General features: G+C 36.5%; 1 protein-coding gene across 1 annotated transcript in view; it reads right to left on the bottom strand.

The window, feature by feature from the left end:
* Positions 1 to 606: 606 nt before the first annotated feature.
* The window catches only part of TMEM117 (transmembrane protein 117), a 104,126-nt gene continuing 77,061 nt past the window's right edge, over positions 607 to 27,671 (bottom strand). Inside the window, exon 2 of the mRNA XM_011999561.1 lies at positions 607 to 750. Within this exon, the coding sequence (XP_011854951.1) occupies positions 614 to 750 (137 nt within the window). The 3' untranslated portion in view covers positions 607 to 613. The remainder of the gene's footprint in view (positions 751 to 27,671) is intronic.

Below are 27,671 nucleotides of genomic sequence, written 5' to 3'. Positions count from 1 at the left end.
TTTTTAGTAGAGATGGAGTTTCATCATGTTGGCCAGGATGTTCTCGATCTCCTGACCTTGTGATCTGCCCACTTCAGCCTCCCAAAGTGCTAGGATTACAAGCATGAGGCACCGCGCCCAGCTGTGGCCCACTTTTAAAACAACCTATTAATAACAAAAGTCTCTCTCTCACAGGACTGTCAAGAGAGTTAAAGAAAATGCCTCCTGTACCAAACACTTTTATTTAGCCAGGCATTGCAGACCAATGAAATTGCAAACCTGGAAACCTTCATCTTAGCCCCACTCTATGAATCATTTGAATATATGCAAATCAATAAGATTTCCTGAGTCTTATACCCGCTTGTCAGTTTAATGAAATTAGTACCTGCCCTCCCACCACCCTATACAAAAGTCCTAAAGGATAAAGAACAAAATCTAAATATTGTAATGCAGTATACGCTTCCTGGAAAAAAAAAAAAACTTTAATGTCTTAGTTAAGAAAAATACACAAAATACTCCTTCTTCTTAGGGCAGAATATTTGTAAAGCAGACAGACTACTATAAGCTAAAAAATTCTTAAATTATTTTGAGTTTCAAACACAACACTCACCACAGTAGAAAGGGGAAATATAACCTACCCCATGTTTCCATCCATCAGAAGAATCGTGTTGTATATGTGAGAAAATATGAAGAGAAAGAGAATTGTGCTGAAGAACATTGTCATCCATGACCCATGATCCTCTCGAAACATTTTTAATCGGAGCAACTGACCTGAAATACAAATATTATTAAATATTAATGTACATTGTAACTCAAAATTCATGGATCTTTGCTTTATTTTTATGAATCTCTATTGTCTCATTATATTCTGAAGTCTTTGCCATAGGACTGCCTTATGAGTAAAGCCACAATACAATGTTCTTTTTGCTCTTTTGTAAATAAATGATCATAAATAAAGTCCAAGACGGTCCTCATATCACATATCATCCTAGAGTAAATAGTACTAATCCAAGAATCTAGTGTTCAGAGATAGTACATTATGCTAGCATGAAAACAAGATGAACTACAGCCCTACTTAGCTGCTACTTTTTATTTTACAAATATGTTTTTGGTTCACACTGAAACTACTTAAGACAAATGGTAAAGTTGCATGAATCCCATATCATTTCCCTTTGCTTCTAAAGATCCATTCCCAATACTGGCCAGATGATAAAACCAAGGCCAACCTTACTTATCAGGTCTAATTGTTTAAGGTACATGAAAACTTGAAAGAAAAAATTAAGTCTCTGTTATAAAACACGCAGCTTAGCCTCACTCTTAACACCCATGCCCCTGTACAAGTACAAATACAAGTGCATATGAGAGGTGACAGTGTATGTGTTAATGAAGCTTGGTGTGGCTCCTGGCAAAACATAATTTTCACCCTGATGACTAAAATTCCATTTATGAAGACAAATGCTAATGTTAGAGAGAATGTTAAGATGCAAACACCTTAAGGAAGAAACATATATTAAGATGAACACTAAAGTAAAAACTACTAATATAATTCCACCAGAGAAATGTTTTGATTTATGGTAAAGAGAAATGATGGCACTAGTACCCTGAAAGATGAAGAAGGTGAAAAACCTTGGGAGTAAGAAAGATGTGAGCATAGGTCACCCTAGCTTCTCCCGAGGTAAGAATTACCTCCCTCCCTAAGAATAATAATGGAGATGACGTGCATACAGGAACTACAATTAAAATAGAGTAGACCTGAATCTTACAATAAAATTTCTTACTATTCCCTTTTTTAATGATATGCCAGTTATGAAATATATGTATGTATTTCTACCTGGAAATTATCTCTCTAGGGACAAACAGTATCTCTCACATATCTCACTGAGCACAGGAAGAAACACTCTTTTAAGATTTAACTACTGAACTTTTCCTTATATCTCACCTTTATGAAAATAGCACTTTAGATTTCATTTGGAAACCAGGCTAACAGAAACATTATCCTAGCTAAAACTTAAGATGGAGGCTAAAAAAAGGGGGGGGAAGAGATTTGATTACATCATGCCATGGATTCTTGGCCTACACAAGAGAAGCAAAGGTTAAAACTGAAAGTCAGGGAGAATGTGACTGTATAACTAAAAGAAGAATGTGGAAAACCTTCTACTAAAACAAATTATACTAGCCCCATAAATTATAAGATCATAGAACCTGCTGATTAATTTAATCAATGATTATGAAAAGCCAGGGATTTTCAAGCCTCCACACAACATACTGACAAGAATACTGTAAAAACATATTAACAACAGAGTGCTTGAGAGTAAAATCACGTGCCACAAATATCTTACACTATAAGGAATATTTTTGTATTCATTGAACAAATATTTAATACGTGCCTATTACATGCCAGACACAGTTGTAAGTGCTGGAGATTCAACTGTAAGCAATGCAGGACAGTGCTTGAAGTCAATTATCATTTGAGTATTTAATGGAATTGTGACCTTACTTTGGACTCATGGACTCTTTGTTCAGGGGTCCCTTTTCTGCAAGTCCTTTCAGCTTTAGACCAAGACCTATTTATTTAATTCAGCAGTTGATAATGAAGCACTTCAAAGACCGGCAATTAGAGTTCCTTTAAGATTTAAATGTGAATTTCTTTAACATACGCGTGTGTCAAAAAAATTCACTAACAAATATACTTTAAAAGTCAAATAGTAATGCTGGTGATTTAACAGTGCTTTGCAAATAAAACATTGTGGACTAACTGAACACAGGTGGAAATAATACAAAGTTAGCAAAAAGAGAGATGTGGCAGTACCGTTTATGCTGTCATTGCCAAGCTCATCGTCTACCACTAATTTCAGCCATTAGTGTCATTAGAACAAAATGGTAGGTTAACATGACTTGAAATTCATTCGAAGACAACAAGAAAAGTGCTGCAAAATATTAAGTCCAGAACTAGTATGACCCAAGTGTTGAGTCGCATTGTATTATAAAAATTTCCCATAAACTACTTAAAGGTTAACTCAATAAGCAATCCTCAAATGTTAAGAAACATATACACACAAGGACTGCCCTCAGCTCACTGTTCTCACAAAGGACTTCTCCCATGCAATGTAATCAGACCAAGAACCTTGGAACTACCTGAGGATGTCAGATGGAAATACATTGTCTCTGCCCTTTAGGGTGACTATATATGTGGTTTGCCTGGGACAGTAGTGGTTTATAATTGTTGTCCTGCATAAGTATTAATAGTAACCCCTTCCTTTCTTAAGTATGCTTGTTTGGAAGATAAATTATGTGCCACTTTTCCTATAGGTCTCTAGGTCCCAGAATTCAGAATTTTATGACTTTCTTTTAGAGGAGTTTCAGGAGACAACCAAGTGACAACAATCCTTACAGGCCAATAGAAGTGAAAAACATCACTAAGAGGGATACATTTCTGACATGGTCAAAAATGATTATTTGAATCACAGATATACTAATATTTGTAAATCTGAGTGTGTATTTATTTTATTAATAAGATCCATCTTGCAGTATATAGACTGTCACCTTCAATACAGTCAAAAAATTAGAAAATATAGCTTAGAACAATCAAAAGCATTAACGCGGGACACAAACCTGCATATGTGAAGAAGGAGAGGGCGGGAGGGCACAGGAATTGATGATTATGAATGTTGGCTAAAGTCAGATGAAATGGCCTAGAACTTCAGAATGTTTTCCGGAAATACAGTAGGTTTAGGAACACTAAGATGTCATAAAATTCTAACGATATAAAAGCACATTTAAATGTGTATGTAACGGGCCGGGTATGGTGGCTCATGCCTGTAATCCCAGGACTTTGGAAGGCCCAGGCGGGAGGATCACCTGAGTTCAGGAGTTCGAGATCAACCTGGCTAACATGGTGAAATCCCATTTCTACTAAAAATACAAAACAAATTAGCCAGGCGTGGTGGCGCGTGCCTGTAATTCCAGCTACTTGGGAGGTTGAGGCAGGAGAATCGCCTGAACCTGGGAGTTGGAGGTTGCAGTGAGCCAAGATCGCGCCACTGCACTCCAGCGTGGGCCACAAGAGCAAAACTCTGTCTCAAAAAAAAAACGAAAACAAACAAAAAAAAAGTGTACATAAAATGAACCTATGTATGTTGTGGAAAATAGAGGCAGACAATTGTGATAGGGAGAATTATGGAGAAACTACTCGGTTTCTTCGCCTTTTTGCTGCTGTGTTCTCTTCACCAAAAGAATGGAAAGATTTTCCTTTCTACCACACTGCCAGACTTTTTTTATTGAGAGTTCTAGGTCCCTTTTCTTTAGGAGTGATTTTCATATGGAGACCTGTGCAAAGAAATACACTACACAGTCTCAGAGGAGAAGTGTTTGTGTTTCCAGGTAGGAGATGTGGGGAGCTCTACCTCTGGAAGATTGTTAAAGCAGGGTTCAGATAGACCGAGGGCTTCTGGGTTCATAAAGAATACAAGGATTTAGGTCTCCAAGGTGGCAGAGCCTCATTTGGGGATGACCACATGGATATTGGTGAAGGCCAAGGTATCAAGGGTCATGATGACACATTTTGGCTCTGTGTCCCCACTCAAATCTCACCTTGAATTGTAATAATTCTCAAGTGTTGTAGGAGGTCCCAGTGAGAGGTAATTGAATCATGGAGGCGAATCTTTCCTGTGCTGTTCTTGTGGTAGTGTGTAAGTCTCATGACAGCTGACGGTTTTATTAATGGGAATTCCTCTACACAAAGCTCTCTCTTGCCTGCCACCATGCAAGATGTGACTTTGCTCCTCCTTTGCCTTCTGCCATGATTGTGAGGCCTTCCCAGTCATGTGGAATTGTGAGTCGATTAAATCTCTTTCCTTTATAAATTACCTAGTCTTAGGCAAGTCTTTATTAGCAGCATGAGAACAGACTAATACACATGGCTTTGGAAGTCTGAGTTATCAACCTAAGCTAGTCCCAGGGGAATGGTGCCAGTAGGGCAGTCATCCACCTCTATTAGGCACACAATGACTTGAGTAGATCCCAGGCACCTCAGAGTCATTGTGCCCAAGTGGTAGAAAACCATTACTGAAGTAGCAGTAGGAGAAGGGGTAGAGAAGTAAAAACAAGCTGAAGGAGTCTTTTCAGTATGTGTAGCCCTGGAACTTCTGCAAAACCTTGGTGATAGAAAAGGTGATTTGAAATATTATTAATATTGGACTCTCTGCTTACCTTGGTAAGCAAAAACTCAGAATAAGATTTAATTTAGACGAAAAAGTATGGCATTACACATAAGACCCTGACTAGGAAATATAAAAGGACAAATGAAGGGATTCATTCAAGAGGACTCTAAACTGAAATTAACACTACTGTCCATTAAGTCTTCTGCTCTAAAATCTATATATGATTTGACTCACACATATATACAAGAAACAAATAGAATCTGCAATTACTTAAAGGAGTATATTTAGTTTGTTGGAGTCAAAAGATATAATAGGCAAAAAATCAGCATAGCAGGCATTCCGCATATCAGTAAGAATATTCCTGTTGCAAATAACAAAAGCAAAAACAAAACCGAAACTTCAACTAAAACTAGGTTAAATTATAAGGATTCTTTATTGGTTTCCTTCTCACAATTTCTTTTTTTTTTTTCTAGCCCTGGCTAGAGTGCAATGGCACAGTCTTGGCTCACTGCAACCTCCGCCTCCAGGGCTCAAGTGATTCTCCTATCTCAGCCTCTGGAGTAGCTGGGATTACAGGCACATGCCACCACGCCTGGTTAATTTTTGTATTTTCAGTAGAGATGGGGGTTCACCATGTTGGCTAGGCTGGTCTCAAACTCCTGACCTCAGGTGATCCATCCACCTCGGCCTCACAAAGTGCTGGGATTACAGGCATAAACCACTGCATCCTGCCTCTTCTCACATTTTCCATCTTTTTTTCTCATGTCTGTTCTCAAAATAAAACAATTTTTGCATACAATAGATATTATAGATATTCAGGAAATAATGTAGATCTAGTTTACCTAAAGGAATAGAATCACTTCAAGCAAGACCTGATCCAGCACTCAGACAATATTATCAAGGCTTGATTAACCTCTATTTCCCAGCTCAGTTTCCTCAGTGTGGCATCTCATCCTAGCTGGTTCCCATTACTTTCTCCCCCAAGACACATGCACACACCCTTTGTTGTCCCAAGATGACCATAAGAACCTGAGGGCTGCTTCTTCATTGTTGTCCACGGATGAAAAGATAATGCTTTTGCCCTAGCATTTCTAGAGAAAATTATGAGATTTATTCTATTTGTGCTCATTTGGGTCCTGAACCAATTACCCTAGGCAGAGTTATGAAAAGCAATCTAACTAAGTCTTAGGATTAGCTAGGCCTATGCCGCCTGCTCCACTCCTACAGCCAGATGAAATTAATTCCCTAGCACCACTTTGACCCCAAATGCAAGTTAAGTTTGGCAAACATGGTATTGAAGAGGGGAGAGCAACAAACAAAAGGCCTCTGGGTCCCTGAGTCACTGCTTGGAACACAGGTGCCTGCCATGTCTTGGGCTTTATGTGAATGAGAAATTCAGCTGGTCTGCAGTCATTATACATTTTGGAGATCTGTATTACTGCAGCTACCATTATCTTACTGGATCAAAGATGACTGATGGAAAGAGGCCCACAGAAGGCAAGAAAAAATGGGGTTTAAATGGCCCACATGAAGTCTTTATTTCCTTTATCTTTCTTTACATCCCTAGTTCTCAGCATAACACATAATAAAATATTTTCACTGAATAAAATACTGATGAGAAGATTCTAGAAAGAAAATTAAGACCTGCACTCAAGTCCTCCAAAAGAAAAATTCTACAAGTAAAACAGGAAGAAAACACACCTTGCTGGCAATGATTACCTGTTACCTCTCAGTCTGCTCAACCACAGAAGTCCTAATGAGATACAGTAGGAGTGGGATGCAGCTCCTTCTTCACATATTTTTTCTTTTTTCTTCTCTTGTCCCACTGATCTCAAAACCCACACCACTACCTTGCTGACACTATACCTGCTAACCTAGAGGCTTTGGTCATACAAAGAAAATAGCCATTCTATATCGTTCCTCTGTGCTCTTGTAATGTTTAACCAGGCCTTTTACTTAAAGAATTCCAGAAACTGGCCTTAGGAGATCCAAACATCCAACCAAGGTTGTGGGGTGTCCCACCTTGAGAAGGAAGGCTAAACAGCTGATTTATAGCCTTGTTGCCCCCAGCCAGACCACTAGGTGGCCCATTACCTCAAACCATCACAACCAGATATGCTGTCCTGCATACCTTAGCCCTCACATGCTCTACCCAGCCCAGCCTGCACACCCTCCCCTTGATGTCAGTTCCTGCACATTGCCTAATAAAAAATCCCTACGGCTCTTTTCAGGGAGCCAGCCAGAGAATTCTTATACCTCCACTGTCTCCCTTGAGCTTGAGCACAAGTCCCAAAATAAAGCCTTGTCTGGCTAATCTACTTGGCCTTGTGTAAATGTCTATTACACAACAGTCTAAGAGCCTGTGGTCTATAACACTGAGACCCAAAGATTTGTATACTTTTTGTCTACTATATATGTGCTACACCTGTCTATAAACTGTAGCACAGTAGAGACCAGATTGATCTTCTTTACCACTATGTCCCCATGGCATAGTACCTGGCACACAGTATGCCTTAAGTTATTTGTCCAATGGATTAAAAAAAAAAAACTATATAAATAAATGAACAAACAACATTCCACTGTATGGAATCCTGTCTTTCTAGATCTAGGTCCTGTTATACTTGCCCTCTGAGCCCTTCAGTTCTTTAAGTTGCTCTCCTCCCCAACTTTCTCCCCATCTATGAGTCACCTCCTAAATTCTGTTCCCCCCATTTAGCATGAAACTCCTGCTTCCTTATCAGCCTTTTCATCAACACCATACACATTTCTGTATACCCTAGATGTGTCTTACACATCCCCAGCAAACACCCAACTCTGATGTACAGCTACAATTTGTTTTCTCCAATTTTGACTACTGTGGAAAAAAGTTGCACAACACAGTTGATAAGCCACTACATAATCATAATCCAGAGTTTAGTTGCTATCACAGCACTGCACATTAATGCATCAATGCCTTTCCCTGTCCTTGTCAATTCTCTTTCCTATTCCCCTTAATATCTATTTCAAATTTCATCTCAAAGCTCCTACTGAGCCCCTTTCACTCTTAGAATATGACTCTGGTCTCAACCTCAAGAAGACATCCTTGTCATCAAACATTATTTCCCTCAACTTCCTACCTGCTCACATTCATCTACTTACCTACCTTCATGACTATCCTAACTTCCTTCCCTTATTCCTCAAAGGATGCAGTACTCCTCCCAAAGAAGACCCTACTTGTGCCTTTTTAAAACCACAACCCCTCCTCTCTTGGGGGACTTGATCCAGCCATCCTTTCGCTCCTTTGTATATCTGATCTCTCCCTCTCTCCTCATTCTTTTTTCTCCACTTTTGAAGCCTCTTAAGTTGATCCTAAAAATAATGTCCTTGAACTTCCACCCATTCTCCTTGTTTTCTCATCCAGACTTCAAGAAAGAGTAATCTTTATCACACCCACTCACCGAGATCTTACTTGCCTTGCAAACATTCCACTGAAATTGTTCTGGCAAATGCAATGACCTCCACCACTTCCAAATCCAGAATAAATATATTCGTCTTTAACTTGCAAGAAATCCTGGCTGCATCTGACCTAACAGTTGTTCTCTGTCTCTTTTCACACTACTTCCTCACGTTCCCTAACACCAAATATGCCATTCTTTTTCTATTTTCCTGCTTTTTCTCAGTCACCATTTTAGGCATCCCTTCTTCCAATTATCATAGAAATCATGATGTGCCATAGTCTGTCCTCAGTCCTTGTCTTCATCATATCACTATATGATTTCATCCTCTCCCATGGTTTCAACATCCAGTACCTCCAGTAGAAACTTTTCCTCCTGAGCTTCACACTGGAAGTCAGCTGCCCACCATAGTCCTAGATATCCTACCAGCAAATCAAACTCAGTAGACAAAAACAAAGCCAAAATCCCTACCCTCTGCCCCAATATACAATATGCCCCTATTTGCAACTTGACCCATCCCATCCCTAAATCTACTCCTACTTCTGACTTTATTATCATTTTCAAAATAACTCAAGGTAGAATTCACTCTTGACTTTTTCTTCCTGTACACCTTCCATTTCAATCAATTGCCCTATCATTTTATGTCCTTACCTCCAAACTCTTCTCTCATAATTTAGGTTCTCACTGTCTCTTGGTAAGACCTACCATTGCAATGCCCTCTTAGCTGGCCTGTCTTACTCCAACCTTTTCCATCTCAAATCCACCCTCCACAGAGCCAGTAAATCTGACTAAAATCACACATGGTAAAATCAAGTCACCCCTTCACTTAAAAAAAAACTTTCAATCATCATAATTTCCCCGTAATACAAAATCCAAGCTCCCTAACATGGTATACAAGGCATGAATTAATTTGACCCATACTTCCCTCTCCTCCCTCACCACTCCCATCGTGTCACTGTTTCCATCAACACTAAGCAGGTTGCACTTTTCTATGCTCATGCTGAACTCTCTGCCTGAGATAATCTTCCTTCTCCACGACTCAACTAACTGCTCTCCTTCCTATAAAGCCTAAAATGCAAGTCAGAAATGATCTCCTCTAGGAAGTTGCCTTCTTTGTTAATACTTTATATCTGGGATTATAGAAAGAGCTTATAGGATGGGCTCTCTCAGGAGGTAGTAAGTTCCTTTCAGTGCAGACAAGGAGAAATGGCCCTTGCCAAGCATAGTTTAAAGGGCTGAATTATATGACTTTTAAGATCCAGTCCAATTCCAGGATTTATGATTTGCTTTGTCAGGGAGAGATTAGTTCAAAATCTGCTAATTCAAAAGACTGTTAAATATATATATATGTGTGTGTGTGTGTATGTGTGTGTGTGTATATATGTGTGTATATATATAATATATATAGTCCTTACCCACTAAAAGAAAAAGTATTCCTCCTTATATTTTATCTCTCATTGTATGCTTCTCTAATATATAAAATGAACCTGATGTTAACACACTGATAACATTCTTTAAAGGCCAACTTAATATTTAACATTTTAAATATTAGAATACTTGACAATAAATGTAATCCCTATTTCTTATGGTTGGAAGAAGAGAATAAAAGATAAAATGAAATTTAATCACAGCAGTTGAAAACTAATTGAAATTCACTTCCAGTCAGACTAAAGTAAGTATATTAAGAATGCATCACAAACTTATGTAAATTTATAGTTTATAAAAACATGATATGACTATTTTTGTTTAAATTCACTAACTAAAAACTGGTAACAGAAGCCTGGGCAACATGGCAAAACTTCATCTCTAATACAAAAAATTAACCAGGCATGGTGGAGCACCTGTAGTCCCAGCTACTCCAGAGGTTGAGGTGGGAGAATCAACTGAGACGAATGAGGTCGAGGCTGCAGTGAGCCATGATCATGCCACTGCATTCCAGCCTGGGTGACAGAGTAAGACTGTGCCTCAAACAAAAAAATAAAAAATGGTAACAGAATAAAAATAACTAAAATATAGGAATTATTCCATGAATGGAACATCAACCAAGTTATCTAACAAACTACACCAGAGTATCATTATGGCAGTTAGGATGGTCTAGTTAGACAAACATGACTTTATACAATAAATGTAAGATCATAAAACTTTTGTATCTAAGAGTACCATTACATTAATATTCAGATCAAATCTTATTTCAGGGTACAAAGAGAATTTAAAAACATCGAGCAGATGGTTATCATCCCTTATTAGGAATAGGAGCATACTCAAGAAATGTCGGCTATTCTCTGAATTTGACAGAATATCAAACACTGAATATTGAGATACAATCTCATATAATACTAATGAAGATTACAATGTGAAATTCAAAAGCGCTTCTACAAAAAAAGGAAAATAAAAGCATGGTTATAAACAGTATGAATCATAGTGTGTTCAGATCTAAAGTTTAATGTCAATTTAACTAAATGTCAATTTCAAAAGTGTGTATATTAAAATAAATATTTAGTAAAATTACTAAATAAACACATGTTGACATAAATTAGTCTCAGTAACACAGTAATAAACCTTCCATTTGAGAGAGTCTGAATATTGTATTTTACTATTACAATTTGGCTCTTTCCATTAAACCATCCTCAAGTTTAACTCAAATTGCTTATTGCTCAACATGAAAAAACATGACTGCAAGAGGAAATAAAGGTATTCATTTATTAGAATCTATTAGTTTTCCTTTTAAGGAAAAGTTAGCCATCAAATAAAAAGAATGCTAAATTAATGCTATATATTACCTTGTAGCCCAAGATAAGATTTATCAGCACACTTAATTTATGCATACATATATTATGTTCTTTAATTTTGATGGAATCAATTTGGCCCATATTTTATTACTAAATGAAATTATATCAAATAGCATTTTTAAGGTCAAAACCCATCAAATACCAGCAATTTGATATCGCTTAACCTAATAAGACATAACTAGCTATGGTAGGTTTAAACTAATTATTTTAGAAACATTATTTCAACATTTAATAATCAAAATTCTTTTAATCTATTTTTATAATTCAAGTAAAAGTAAACATAATATTTTCTGAACCCTTAGAGACTGTCACTATTGAAATTCTGGGCCGCGAGCAGTGGCTCATGCCTGCAATCCCAGTACTTTGGGAGGCTGAAGCAGGCAGATCGCAAGGTCAAGAGTTTGAGACCATCCTGGCCAACATGGTGAAACCCGTCTCTACCAAAAATACAAAAATTAGCTGGGTGTGGTGGCACACACCTGTAGTCCCAGCTACTCAGGAGGCTGAGGCAGGAGAATCGCTTGAACCCAGGAGGCAGAGTTTGCAGTGAGCCAAGATCATGCCACTGAACCCTAGCCTGGCGACAGAGTGAGACTCCATCTCAAAAATAAAAAGAAATTCTGTATTTTGAAATGGGTAATAAGATAGAAAGTATAGTTCCCAATTCTTAAAAATTAACATTACTACCATTATTAAATTCTTACATCTTCACCATTATACTAATACCAATATTAAAGAACAAGAATACTTGACAATTTTAAAATAGGTTTTCCTTTAACTTTAGGCATGATATTAATACAATTAAGAAGGAAAAGTTAAATTGTCAAGAATAATCCCCTGCAGGCTGATTTCCATGGTCTTAAGCAATCTTGATCAATCACAAGGCGTGGATGCCAAGGCCAAGATTCTGCCACGTCATCCACATTTACAGTATTCCTATTATTTGTACCTATGCATTCAGATCTCTCTGACTCTCCCTTTTATCCTGAATTTGATTTTCATTCACGGCTTTCCAAAAGTCCTCTAAGTCTTACAGACTGGTGTCTTGTACTTGAAAATGTGCTATTGTCTCTACACATTCCATTTATAGAGTTACTAAAACATATTAACTCATAAGATACAAGTTTAAATGACAGATTAGGAGTATCAAAGAGAGGCGCTAATTATAAGTTGCTATGCTTTTTAATCCCCTAGTAATATCCAAGAATAATGTATTTCAACTCCTTTGATTAATAAATGAGAAAGCTGAGGTGTAAGTAGTTCAAATAACCCACCAATGGTCACACAACAGTTTGAAGGCAGAGTCCAGGATTCTTTTGATGTACTTTAAGGTGAGTTAGGACAAATCTATCAATCATTATTTCTTTTAAGCCAAGTGTAAGGATCTTTCAGACAATTTTCCAATAATTATCCAAGCCCAAGTTAAAGTAGAATCAAAAGAACAGGATACAGGAATCACTTTGGTAATCACTATCAAAAAGGGTATTTGAAAGGTGTTCAAACAAAAAGTATCCAGTTCTGGGGAAAAAAAAAAAATCTTATTTAATGAAATCAGAGCAAAGTAAATCTGACTACCGAAGAATTTTTATTAAAAATCTAACAAAGTTATTTTATATAAATTCTTAAATGAGGCAGCCATTTTCTCTGTTTTATCTAGACTCCTACGATTTAAAAAATCTAGAAATAATATAATTTTAAACACCACAGGCTTTTGTATTAATGATAGTAACTCATATGGCAAATTCTTAATTCTAACTATGTGCCTGGCCATTGCTGTGTACTGTAAATATGATGGTAATTAGGGGAAACACAACAAACACAGATTTTCATGCACATCAAAAGGGCTAGAGGCAAGAGTCAGCTAAAATTTAAAAAGTACCAGTAAGCAAACTTAAAATCTAGCATTATTTTCAGACCAGACACCCATAAAAACGCTGAGAAAATAAAATAAAAGTAAGCTCAAGGACACTGCAAGGTAGAGACGTCAAGCCTGGGTCTCCCAGCATAAATCAGGATCCTTCAAAGAATGCAAAGTTGTCCTTAAACTATAGTTATCTATTGGATTCCAAATTTGGCAAATGTGAATACTCTCTAGAGAACAACAAGCTTTATTTAAACCCTCAGAATTTAGATAGATTATTAAAATATGAGTTCAAAATAAAAACTCACTAAACTCAAAAAGAAGTGTTACCATGAGTGAGAGTTGATAGAAATAGCAAATAAAACTTTAGACAATACAAGAACTTTAAATATTGAAATCACCAAATGTAGGCTGGGCACGGGGGCTCATGCCTGTAATCCCAGCACTTTGGGAGGCCTAGGCAGGCAGATCACAAGGTCAGGAGATTGAGACCATCCTGGCTAACACGGTGAAATCCAGTCTCTACTAAAATATACAAAAAATTAGCCGGGCATGGTGGTGGGCGCCTGTAGTCCCAGCTACTCAGGAGGCTAAGGCAGGAAAATGGCGTGAACAGGAGGTGGAGGTTGCAGTGAGCCGAGATAGCGCCGCTGCACTCCAGCCTGGCGACAGAGAAAGATTCCGTCTCAAAAAAAAAAAAAAAAAAAAAAAAAAATTACCAAATGTAAAGTATTTGAAATCTGCTATGTCTCAATTTAACACATGGGCACTTCTCTACCCTCTGAAACATATGGAACATAGTTATGTTTTGATATCATTGTTACTAACTATATCAACAGTATCATTTCTGGGCTCTTCTTTTGACTTATTTTTCTTCTGGATTATGGGTCATACTTTACTGCATCTTTGTGTGTCTGGTAATTTTTGACTGGATGCCAGACATTGTGAATTTTCACCTTCATGGGTACAGGATATTTTTGTATGCCTGTAAGTACTCTTGGGTTTTGTTCTTGGATGCATTTAAATTACTTGGAAATAGTTTGATGCTACTATTTCTATTAAACTTTGTTAGGCAGCAGGAGCCTTCAGGGTTAATTTTGCCCCACTTCCACCATTCTGAGTACTCTACCTGATGGCACATAAATGACAAGATTTTGTGTTTTTGCCTTGTAGGGACACAAACTTTTCTTAGCCCTGTGTAAGCTCTAAGAATTTTTACTGTGTTCCTTTTGAGTGATACTTTCCCCAGCTCTGGGTGGTTTCTCGCATTCCTGTGGGTGATCATTACTCAGTGAAGACTCAAGAGGCATCTTCAGATCTCTAGGGTTATTCCATTGTGCTGTCTTTTTCACTCTGGTATTGTGCTGTCTTTTTCACTCTGGTACTCTGCCATATGAAATAGCTGTCTTGGTCTCCCCACACACCCAACTCTATCTCCTCAATTCAGGAAGACGCTGGCCTCTGCCTGATTTCCTTCTTCCTGCAATGAGGCCAAAAAACTCTCCAGGCAGTAAGCTGTAGTAACTGCAGGACTTATTTATCTTAAAAGACAAAAAAGATCTTAAAATCAGACAGTAAAGACAGATTATTTGAAATGAACAATAATTATACTGATCTCTTCCCCACAGCAACAATGGATGTCATAAGACAGTGCCTCAAACTGCTCAGAGAAAATAACTATCAACCTATAGCTGTGTACCTAGCAAGTGTATTTATCATAATGAAGGCCACTGTTTGAAGGCATCAAAAAGCAAGCAAGGCAGGCAAGACTTGAAAGGCCAAGATCACTAAGGAAAGAAAATGCACTTAGATGAGCCAAATTCATTGCATCTTTTTCCCCTTGGGAGATTTGCTGATTTTCAGTGTCATAGAGACCATATGGAAAACTGTGGCTTCGAGCTTAAGGCAGTGTCAATGGACCAGAGATAAAAAATTGCAATTCATGTCTACAAATGCAATCAGGACATGAAAGACCAAAATACCAGAAGAAAAAGGAAACTCAGAAAGTGACCCAAAATTCTAACACAATTTCCCATAGATCATTTGCTGACACCTACTAAACTATATAGGTGAGAGGTAAGATCAAGCAGAGAACTGCTGATAAGTGGAAAAAACTAAGCATAAATTTTAGTCTCACGATGCTGAGTAAACAAAAATTAGAATTCAGGGAACATCAAAGTAGAAGAATTCTGGGCAGAGTTCAGGCTTTAGGATGTGATATATGAAAGGCAATATCATAGGAGTAAGGGCAAATCAGAAACAGATCAAACCAAAGAAAGCCTGAAACCCAGTATCTACAAACTAGAAGAAAATAAAATTTTCTCTAGGGAAGATTGTATCATCATGAATGTCTACAATTCTTTAGCTATTATCTCTAACACTCAATTTTTAAAATTAGGCACACAAGGAAACAAGACATAAAAAATTGCTGAAAACCAGGAGAAAAAAATTGATAACATAAGCAGACTCAGTGATGATGCAAAGATTGGCATTTTAACACAGAAGTCAGAAAACTACAATTAGTATGTATAAGGAAATATATAAAAATTATGAATTTTACCAAAGAAATAACCAATGGATAGATTTAATAGCTGTAAAGTATGCGCATATTATTCCATTTATATAAATTTTGAGAAAATGCAAATAAACAGTGATTGTGTGAATGCATAGAAGGATAAGAGAAGCAGGTTACAAAAGCTCACACAGACATGGTTATCCTGACTGTCGTGGTGGTTTTACAGTTATATACATATATCAGAAACTTACAAAACTGTATACTTAAGTATGTGAAATTTGTTATATGTCCATTATACCTCAATAATGCTGTTAAAGACTAAAAAAAAAACAGTAATAATATCATTTAGAATTTAAAATGTGGAATTTCAGTTTATGACAAAAACAGGCTACAAGGCAGAAGGGGTCAATAAAGTTAAGTTCTATAAGGTTCTTGGAAGTTGTTGGCAATATTCATTAAAGGTAGGCTTTAATGTCAATTATGCATGTTTTACTCTTTAGAGTAATCAATAAATGAATAAAAGTATGTATAACTAACAAGGTAGTATAGTAGTAACAATAAAATATTTAAAATATTGTATTTATCCGAAGCAAAGCAAAAGGAGTAAAGAACTAAAGAAAGATAAGGGAAATAAAAAAGTACCATGGTAAAGTGATATAATTAAACACAAATATTTGATAGTTATGTAAGTACAAATGGACTAAATACTCCACTAGAAGACATTTGTCACAGGATTTTAAAAATGAAAACAAAAGCAAAAACTGAGAGAGTATAACTCCTATATACCTTCATTTAAAAGTACTTCAAGGAGAATGAACCTAATTCCAGAGATGATCTCAGAAGAAATATCTGAGGCAAAAAGAAATGGTGATAAAAGAAACTAGTAAGTATATATCAAATCTAGACAAACATCGTCTATACAAAATAATAAAAATATTAATGTCTACTTTGTGGAGTTAAAAAAAAAAAAAGAACTAGAACACTGAACAGCAATCCCATGGAAGTAAGAAGAGGTTGAATATAGTTAAAACATTCTAGAGAACTTTGATTATTTAGCAGGTGATTAAGACATTGATCAGCTATAGAATAGCTAGGTTTTTTAATATACATAGTAAAGTATCAAGGGTAGCCACTAAAATAGTAGATATTTAATACACAGTTTCTAAACCTAGCAGAGGAGTGAAGGAGGGATAGAAAGAGAAAAGGAATAAACAAAATTCAATCTGTGCAAAAAAAGGGAAAAAAGAAAGAAGGAAAAGTTGTGCTAACAGAAAACACAAAAAAACCTGGCAGAATCAAATGCTAATATAAATTTAACATATTGGTCTTGCCAGTTAAAAGACAATAATTGTTAGATAGAAGATAGAAAACTGATAGAAAAATCCAAAGATATGTGTTTGCAAGAGACATGAGTAAGAATACAGAAGTGTTGGAAGTAATAGGCTGTAAAATTATATACCAGATAAAACTAACCAAAAGAAAGCTAGACTATGTATTAATTTCAGATGACATAGATTTGAAGTTAAAAAACAATGTTAGGAATAAAGAGAATCATTACATAATAACAAATATTAAATTCTCCAGGTAAATAGAATGATTTTAAAATTGATCAATAAGATAGATTATATAAATAAGATAAATTCAAAATACTGTATGTAAAACAAAATCAGATAAACTATAGGAAGGAATTTAAAAACCTATAGTCAGCATGAGATGTTATCATTCCTCTCTCATTTAGTAAGTCATGCAAATCCAAAAAAAAAATTAACAAAGAAATAGTATATTTGAATACTACAATTAAAACTTGATTTAATGGACTTCATATTGAACCCTGCATGCAACAATTAGAGAACACATACTCTCTTCCAACATGCATTGAAAGCTTTAAAATTGACAAAACAAACCTCAGTGAAGCTCAAAGATTAGATATCACACAGACTACATTTCCAAACAAATGTAATCAATTACAAATAACAAAATGTTAAATAATTTTTATACCTCACACTTCAGAATTTAAAAACACATTTCAAAATAATTCATGAATAAAACAAAAATCCCAATGGAGATTAAGAAACATTATCAAGAGACTACATTTCAAATTTTTGGAATGCAACAAAAATAGTTGAAAACGGGAAACTTAGTCTTCAATTGTTTAGATTATAAAAGAAAGGCTGAATATCTATAAGCTATATATCCAACTTAAAAAGAACACAAGGTAATAAACTCATAGAAAGCAAAAGAAAGTTGATATTAAAAGATATGAAAAAATAATTAAGTCAAAGGCAAAAATAAAATATAGAGGATGAATAAAGTCAAAAACATTAAAGTTTTATAAAACCAACAAATATCTTACTAGACTGATGAAGAAAAAAGAGAGAAGGTAACAAAAGTATTAGAAATGAAAAACTACAAACATAGCAGGGATAAAAAATGAATACCGTGATAAAGATATTATTTGCCAAAATGATCAAAGAAGTATGAAACTTGAGTTATTCTATTACTAAAAAAATATTTTATTCGGTAGTTCCAGCATCTTTCAGTGAAAAGAACACCATGTCTAAATGGTTTGAGAGAAGAGTTCTTTTAAATATTCAAGTAAGAATTAATTCCAAGGCCGGGCGCGGTGGCTCAAGCCTGTAATCTCAGCACTTCGGCAGGCCGAGACGGGCGGATCACGAGGTCAGGAGATCGAGACCATCCTGGCTAACACAGTGAAACCCCGTCTCTACTAAAAAATACAAAAAACTAGCCGGGCGAGGTGGCGGGCGCCTGTAGTCCCAGCTACCCGGGAGGCTGAGGCAGGAGAATGGAGTGAACCCGGGAGGCGGAGCTTGCAGTAAGCTGAGATCCAGCCACTGCACTCCAGCCTGGGTGACAGAGCGAGACTCTGTCTCAAAAAAAAAAAAAAAGAATTAATTTCAATATTTCACAAACTGTTCTTCCCTAAGGTTTTATAATTCACTTAAAAAATCAAATTTAAAGGGGTAGATATTTTAAGAATGACTAATGTGAATTTAAATCTGAAATTCCAATATAACCATTTATTTTTTCTCAGACTATATTCCCTAGCTTATGAAAATGTTTATCAGAAGACTTTAAGCAATATAACTCCTGGATTTCACAAAGAGGAGCAGCAAGCTAACTGGAAGAAGGGAGAAGAGTGTTGAATCTACAGTTACATAGCACTTCACTTTATATGAGGGAGAACAAATCAATTATCCATTAATGGAAAGGATATGCCAGCCAATGTTTTAGGACTAAAGCACCCTGGTGCTTCTACTGATTTCAGGTAAGAATTTCACTGCCAATTTTGAATTGAATTATTCCATTAAAGTACAAAAGTTCCTTGACAGATGTATGCAACTAATAACTTCAAGATATATAAGACCAAAACTGAGATATAGTGAATTTTTCTAAACATATATTTAATTAGCATACAGATTAACCTCAAACATTATTTATGCAGCTACTAATGGCACTGGCGATATATATGTTTAATATGTTCTGTGTTGCGCATACATGGCAAGTGGCTACTTTGAGCTTAAAGCTGGGATTCAGACTGGCTCGCTAAACTGAAAGGAAAGAATTCCAATAATTTCAATAGTTTACTTTCTGGCTAAATGTCAAATGAAATAGGCAACATAACATTGCATCTGAAGCACATGATGGTACACAAGGGTCAAGCTCAGCCCATGTATCCTGGTTTAAGCCCCACCAGATACAGAAGCACACGATCTTGTACTGGGGGATAAATATACATAATTCATAGGTAGAAAACGGGACATTTTTTCCACTTCTGGGTGGAAATCAGCACAGGTTTTGAAATAGGAAGAAGTTCACGTAATTCATCTTCATTTTAGTAACCTGGGGGCTTGTAAATGTGGAAACCCTCAGAAAGCATCCCATTGGCATGGATGACTGATGAGGTGGAGTCCTAAAGCCCACAGCAGTGGTGAAGCACTAACCTCCACCAGTCCCCAGCAAGTCAGCATCAATAGAGGGCACAGAACAGAATATGACAGACGACTTTATAAGCCCGTATGATACACTCGGAGATCAGAAATAAGTGTTTGAGATTTTAAATAAGATTAGAAATTGGAGGTTGCAAAGAGTCAGTGAAATTGGGTTGCACATACAATAAATGTGACCATTTAACTCAATTCAATACTTTTAACCAAAAATTTAAAAAAAAAAAAATTTTTTTTGGGAAAGTGCGGTAGCCAGCCTACAAGATGGCCCTCAATGAGTCTCAGCTCTGGTTAGTCACCCCCCCACACACTGAATTATGACTGGCCTGTGTGACCAACAGAATATGGTTGAAATGACATGAGGAACTTCCAAGGCTAGGTTGTGAAAGTTATCGTGGTTTCCACCGTGGCCTCTCTCTCGAGTTGCTGTCTCTGGAGGAAATCAACCATTACGGCACAAGGACAATCAAGTTGCCCTACAAAAAATTCCACTTGAGGAACTGAGGGATCCAGCCAACAGCTAGCACCAACCTGCCATCCATTTGAGAGAACATCTTCCATCTTTCTTGGAAGATAACTTTCCAGTCAAGCCTTCAGATAGCTATAGCTCTGGCTGATATAGTCACAACAACGTCATGAGAGATGCCAAGCCAGAACCAGCCAATCGGCTCCCAAACTCCTCACACAGAGAAATTATGAGATCACAGATGTTTATTCTTGTTTTAAGCCACTGAGTTTTGGGTGTGTTTGTTACACAATACATAACTTTATGCCCTATAATTATTCTGAAAACGAGTAAGAGCCACTTGAGAACCTGAAACATGGAATTAATATGATGAAAATGTAATACGATAATGCAATTTTTATGAGGAGAGATGTGGGACCACAAACTAGAAATAAAAGTATAATATTCATAGGGTAAATACTTATTTTACATTATTAAAATGTTTGACACTTTATTAAGACAGAGCAAAAGAACATTTGTGAAAATAACCTTCACAGCACGAAATACTTAAAATAATTAAATAACTACAAAGGGCAACTTTTATGTAGTAAATGTCAGTAATGGCATTTTTTAATCTCTACTGTAATTCACATAATGTATCATATTTTCTTACCATAGTTTATATCCTTTTAGTCAGACTGTGGATGTCTATACTACCAATAAAATAATAGACATAGGAGTTATTTTATATGACCAGTGTCTATGCAAACAATGAATAATAAAGCACTATAATTTAGATGCTTAGGGTTCTTTCATCTTTAAGAATTCAGGCACTATTCCTCCCAAGTTTTAATCTACTGAGATTTCTAACCTGTCTCAGTTATAGAAAAGAACAGACAAGGAGCCACACCACACTCTGGAGAGCCAAGAAACTGTATTTACAGAAAAGAGATTAGTATATAAAACCCATGAAGATTCACAGTACCATTTTTTGTTTGAAATCCCACTCCTACTGAATTCACTATTTTATCTGGTTCCTATTTAACAGGCATTTATATAGTGTTGTGTTGTAGGCTCTGTGTTTTATTAAAGGGTAATTCACTTAGCCACTATTCTAACATTTGATGGTCATAACTTAATATTTAATATGTATATAGCATAAATTGTGTTTCCTTCCTGAACGTCACAAATAAATATTTCTATAAATTAAACCCTGTTGACTATTACTGACATTTATTTTTCTGCATATAAGGACATGAAAAATCTGTGGTTAGAATATTACTATATTACTCAATACTTTCCATTTCCAGCACCATCTATACTCAATGGTGTTACATGACTATGTAAAATGAAATTGATAATTTTTATTGTACACTAACTTGAAATTATGACAGATAATTATCTTATACATTTTTATTTAACCAAATATGCAAACCTCCAACTTCAGAGAGATTAGTAGGAAAATCTTTCCAAATATAATATCATTTGAATTAGCCTCTTGTACAGTCTTAGAAATAGTTATCCATTAGTGCCTGGAAGAAGTAATAACATGATGAGTTTTTGATGAAAAATACTGACTCATTGTAACACATTATATTCTACTGTGGTTCATCATTACCACATAAGATAAAACAGTGATACCTGTTATAGGAGTATTGTCACATTTGTGAAACTGAAAAATGCATGACCAGATGCCACCCTGATCTGTACATCTAACACACGAAAAATCATTTTTAGGTAGCTATTAAATGCAAAGCATTACTTGAAATCTTGACTGCTCCTTTTAACAAATATGTTGGGATAAATACATTATAATGGGCCACCTCATTTGTTCTACCAACTAGATTACACAAGAGGATTGGCAGTATTATGTGGAATGTCTATTCCCTGGTCCTAGGTGTTTCCTTCCAGATAAAGAATGGCCTCCTCTCCACTTCCAGGGGAGAGGCAACATACCTGACAGACCATTTTGAAAGAATAAATTTGGCATATATAAGTCAATGTCTTTTCTCTAGGGACCAAGTCTCTCCTGGAGAGCACTCCAAATTCTGTTCTGCCTTTCCAGGAGAGGTGTGTCCAACCCAGTATTGCCTGGGACCAGGGAAATCAATTTAATTTTGGAGTTTAGTATTGGGAAATCCCATGCCTGAAGATTCTCCAGTATACAGTCTTTTAGGAATAAAGGTGGTATTTTGGTCACCACAGGCTTTATTTCTGCCTTATTTCTTTCTTTATTTAAAACATAGGCTAAGAAAAGCGGTGCTTCTTCTTGGGCCTCTTAGGGGACATAAGAAGTGGTGAGAAGACATACGAAGTGGTAAGAAGAACCAAATAGTCTACAAAATGAGAAAAGACAATCACCTAGACACTAACCAGCATTTTCATGAGTTCCAACTTTCATTCTCTTGCAAACTACCTATGTTGTTTGAAGTTACAATGAAGAGATTCAAAGAACTTAATCAAGTATAAAGTAAGCAAACCAGCACGTTTAACCAAACCTCAAAGCAAAGATGATTTTAGCCATCAACAGACCTGAGAAGCCAAATGGAATGCCGTAATGAGGCTGTTATGCTAACATAAGATCCAAATTCACCAAATGTGTCACTCTATTGTAATGCTTTTGCCTTACAAAAGTACACAGATACTTAAATTATTCCATATAATTAAACCAAAAGCACAAACAAGGGCTACATTTACCTATATGTTAATTTCACATAACATTCTCTTTTCTTTCACTAAGTCACCAGGGATGGCTTATTTCCTAATGTATCCTTAAATTCAATTTTTAAAGACCTAGAAATAATTACAATTACTGCTCCAATTTCTAATGTTATGTCCCTTTCTATTTAGAGAACCCATTGCATACGTATTGCCTTCTAATACCGAGAGAGAGAGAGAGAGAGAGAGAGAGAGAGAGAATGACAGACAGAGGCAAAAAGAGGCAGAGACAGAGAGACTACACAAGTGTTAAGAGAAACGACAGTTTGCAAGACGTATCTGACTCATTGGTTAAATCCAAGGAGTCCTTGTTGTGCTTTTTGCTGGTTCTGCTAACAAGAAGGTGCCCTAAGGTGGGCAATTTACACGGAGGTTTAATTTGGAGAAAGGAAACTTTAGGACTTCTATGGTAGAGTTCAGGAAGAAAGTCCACTTTTAGAGTTTGACAGTGGACATTTGGGAGATCTGGTAAAAATAAGAAATCTGCCAAACAGAGGTAGAAATGAAGAAGTCACCAATACAGAAAGTCAGTGAATGGAAAGAATGTCAGCTGAGCAAATGGGGGAATGCATTTATTCAATGAATATTCATTGTTGACGATGCAGAACCTAACCTTAACTGCAGTTGTGAACATAAAACTTTTCCTTCTCTCAGGAAACTTGACATTTAGTTGAGAAGATGAGATATATAGAAACAAAAAGGTAAATAGCATTAAAACGAAATGTGATTAACAATGGAGTTGTATAGCAAATTTAATATATGAGAATAGAGAAAATCAGAAGGATGGAAGAAAGAGAAGGTGGAAACAATAAAACTTCTACTGAGCTCTTCTTCTTTGCAAAAGTCTTTCACAGAATATTTCAAATCTCAAAATAAGCAACTAAGTATAATTGCCCCCATTTTGTAGATGAGAGAGTAGAGGCTCAGAGAGATTACTTGATTTCTCTAAGGTCACACAGCTAGTAAGTGGGATATCTAGGATTTAAATCTAGATCTATCAGACTCCAAATCTTATTCTCTCTCTACCAAGTACTAATAAAAAAAAAATGTAAAGGAAACTGAGCACTGGAAAACAAGCAAAACACTTTCCTTCATCCACCAAATACTAATTGACTCTCTGAGTATATGCATGTTCTGGGGAAAAATAATCAGAAAGAAAAATATTTTTCTACATTTTTGAAGCTTCTAGGCTAAAGATGGGTGGGTGGATAAGACAGAGACAAACCAACAAATAATGCAGAGCTTAGTAAGAAAAGTGCCAAAGAAAAATGAGAAAATGCCATGGGCTCAGATAAGAAAAGATCACATTATTTTAAGAGCATCAATAGGGCCACATTAGGAAACACAGAAGGGTAGACAAGTTTATAAGAACAGGAACCAGCTACTCCAGCTATATATGGTAAATGAGTAAAAGTGTAGAAGTGGAAAGCACGATGCAGATCAAGAACCAACAAAAAGCAGGAGTGTGACTAAAGTGTAAGACACAGGGAGGGAACCACAGGAGAGTGACAGACTTCAAATATTTGGCTAAGATATTATACTTAATTTTGAGCATAACAAACAACTAGATAGTCGAGCAGAGAAGAGATACTCTCTGAATTATCCTTTACAGGAAGTAATCCACATTTGAAAGGATGGATTTTAAAATGCTACTGAAATAGTACAGTAAAAAAGCAATTCAGAGCCAGGTGTGGTGGTGCACCTGTAGTGCCAGCTACTCAGGAGGCTGAGGCAGGAGAATCACTCCTTGAGCCCCAGGAGGTTGAGGCTGCAGTGAGTTGTGATCATGCAATTCCACTCCAGCCTGGGCAAAAGAGTAACATCCTGTCAAAAAAAAAAAAAAAAAAAGAAAAAAGAAAAAAAAAAGGCACTCTAGGTTTGAACTGGTATGACAAAAAGTAATATTTTTGAGATGGAGTCTCGCTCTGTCGCCCACACTGGAGCACAATCGCGCAATCTCGGCTCACTGCAACCTCTGCCTCCTGGGTTCAAGTGATGCTCCTGGCTCAACCTCCAGAGTAGCTGGGACTACAGGTGCCCGCCACCTCGCCCGGCTAATTTTTTGTATTTTTAGTAGAGACGGTGTTTCACAGTGTTAGCCAGGATGGTCTGGATCTCCTGACCTCGTGATCCACCCGCCTCAGCCTCCCAAAGTGCTGGCATTACAGGCATGAGCCACCGCGCCTGACCAACAAAAAATAATTTTTAAAGAGAGGAGTGCAAAGACGTTTTTGAGATAAAATCTATAAAATTTGGTAGCTGTTATCCTGTTGAGAGACAGGTCAGAGAGCAACTTCAGTGTTTGAAACTCAGGAAACTGGGGAAATGGGAAAGCCAATAAAAAAGGAGAGGTTGCAGAGATTAACTGCTGACATGGGTTGTGCCACAGGGAGAAGATTGAGTCTGGATTTTCATTAAAGTAACAGAATGAAGAGGTCCTAGAGGGAGATGAAAATATCATGAGTGATGCTGGACCTAGAGATATAAATATGAACTGCATCAATTTAGAGCTGATCAGTCAATTCTTGAGAATAAAGTCATCAAAAGAAAGAACATGTAAATCAAAACCACAATGAGATATCACCTCACATCTGTCAGAATGGCAATTAACAACAAGAAAAAGTGTTGGAAAGGATGTGGAGAAACTGGAATCCTTACACACTATTGACAAGAATGCAAAATGGTGCCACCACTGTGTCAGTGTGGAGGTTTCTCAAAAAATTAAAAATAGATACCATATGATCCAGCTATTGAATTTCCGGATATTTATCCAAAAGAACTGAAATCAGGATCTCAAAGTGATATCTGCATCCCCATGCTCATTGCAGTTTCAACAGCCAAGCTATATAAACAAACTAAATGTCCACAGACAGATAAATTGATAAAGAAAATGTGGAATATACACACACAATGATATAGTATTCAGCCTTAATAAAGAAGGAAATCCTGCTATATGAGACAGCATGGATGAACCTTCAGGACATTATGCCAGGTGAAACAAGCCAGTCACAAGAGAACAAAGACAGCATGATTCCACTTATATGAAGTATCTAAAACAGTCAAATGCACAGAACAGAGAGTACAATGGTGGATGCCTGGCTCTGGCAGGAGGGGGAAATAGGGAATTACCAATCGATGGGCATAAAGTTCAAGTTAAACAAGATGAATAAGCCCTTGACATGTGCCGTACAACGCTGTACCTAGAGTCAACAATAACGTATTGTTATTACATTATTACTTACAAATTTGTTAAGAGGGTATACTTCATGTCCAGTGTTATTACCATAATAAAATAAAAATTTTAAAAAGAGAGAGGATGCACGTGACGAGGAGAAAAGGAGAAGCAAGAATGCAGGGCTGGAGACACAACGCCGAAGTTTTTGAACTAGGGAAGCAGCTCTCTTATGTAGCTCACTTAATACTTGTAGGAAACTGGAAATTAAAGAAGAGCCAATAAAGGAGACCAAAAAAGCAGAGTATATAGCAGATAATTTTCATTACGGAAATCAAATGAGAAAACTTCAAGTGCAGTTACGGTATCAAATTGTACAGAGATTAGAGAATTAAGACAGAAAAGAGGATTTGCTGTGTGATGGTCAATTGAGATTAAAGAAAGTATTTTCAGAGGCATGGTGAGAATATTAAAATGCTTTTGAGTGTTGGTAGGGCAGACAGCTGTGGAACTCAGTAGACTGCAGGATAATTCCCAGTGTTCAAGAGGCAAGCATAGAGCTAAGGGCTAACAAGACCCACTGGAAGCATCTGTACAAAGGAAGCATCAAATTAATGTGTTTTAAAAAAGAAAAATAAATTCAAAGAAAAGGTCTACAGCCAAACAAGCATTTATCTTGAAAAATAAAATCAGAAGTAGTTTCTAATTGGTTAATTAACTATGCAGCTACACAAACGTATCCAAAAGGATTAGCATGGTGAAATAACCTTTTGTTTAGGCAGTGATTCTTAAGTGAGATTGGCTGTTAAGCTTTGTAAACTTTGCTGCTAACCTTGGCAAGAACTGGGTGACAAGTTAAAAAAGAGAAGTCAAAAAACTTATTCAAAATCCCTGCAAGAGATGTTCTAAAAATGAAACAAAAAATTATGATTGCTGATGACATAAAAAGAGCCATCAACTTTAATCAGACTAGACCAGATGGAGCCTGCATATACAAAGAGTGTACTGTCGCTAATTATATTAAGAAAAGAAAAAAAGAAATGCTCCAGGCAAGGACAGAATGACGTCCCCCTTGTAACAGCTATAATCACAGCACTCTGCAGGCAGTCTGCAGCACCATGTAAGCTATATTTTTGTCAAATAATATGAGTATGTCTGACAGTTATGTTCTATCTCAGGCTGTGTCCTTGATGATAAGAGTGTTCTCGTGGAGCAGAAATAGAAACTGAAGGATTTCCCCATCTACCAGAGAATAACCTTAGGAAATCAATCTAACAAACTAGTAAAGATGACTCAATGCCATGGACCAAGTGACTGGAATAGAGATCAAGTCTTTCTACAGAAACCTAAATCAACTTTAACTGGCCAAAGTCTAAAAAAGTATAACCCAAGTCTATGCAAGACAGTGATAGGACAAGGGGATTGTGAGGTCACTCATTCCAGTTCCCACCTTCTGTGAGTTTATAAATCCTCATAAGAATGCTTGCCTTTTGCTTGCCAAAAATCTTTAAAAGAATCCTAAAATTAGACACATATAAAAGAATTGGTTTGAAAATTCAGGTAAGAATTATGAACCCCAATATTGCAGCCTAAGATCTTTTAAAAATAAATCTTACTGGCCAGGCGCGGTG

This window comes from Mandrillus leucophaeus, unplaced genomic scaffold (genome assembly GCF_000951045.1).
Source record: "Mandrillus leucophaeus isolate KB7577 unplaced genomic scaffold, Mleu.le_1.0 Scaffold1167, whole genome shotgun sequence".
Lineage (NCBI taxonomy): Eukaryota > Metazoa > Chordata > Mammalia > Primates > Cercopithecidae > Mandrillus > Mandrillus leucophaeus.
This window is presented reverse-complemented; position numbering and strand designations above follow the sequence as displayed.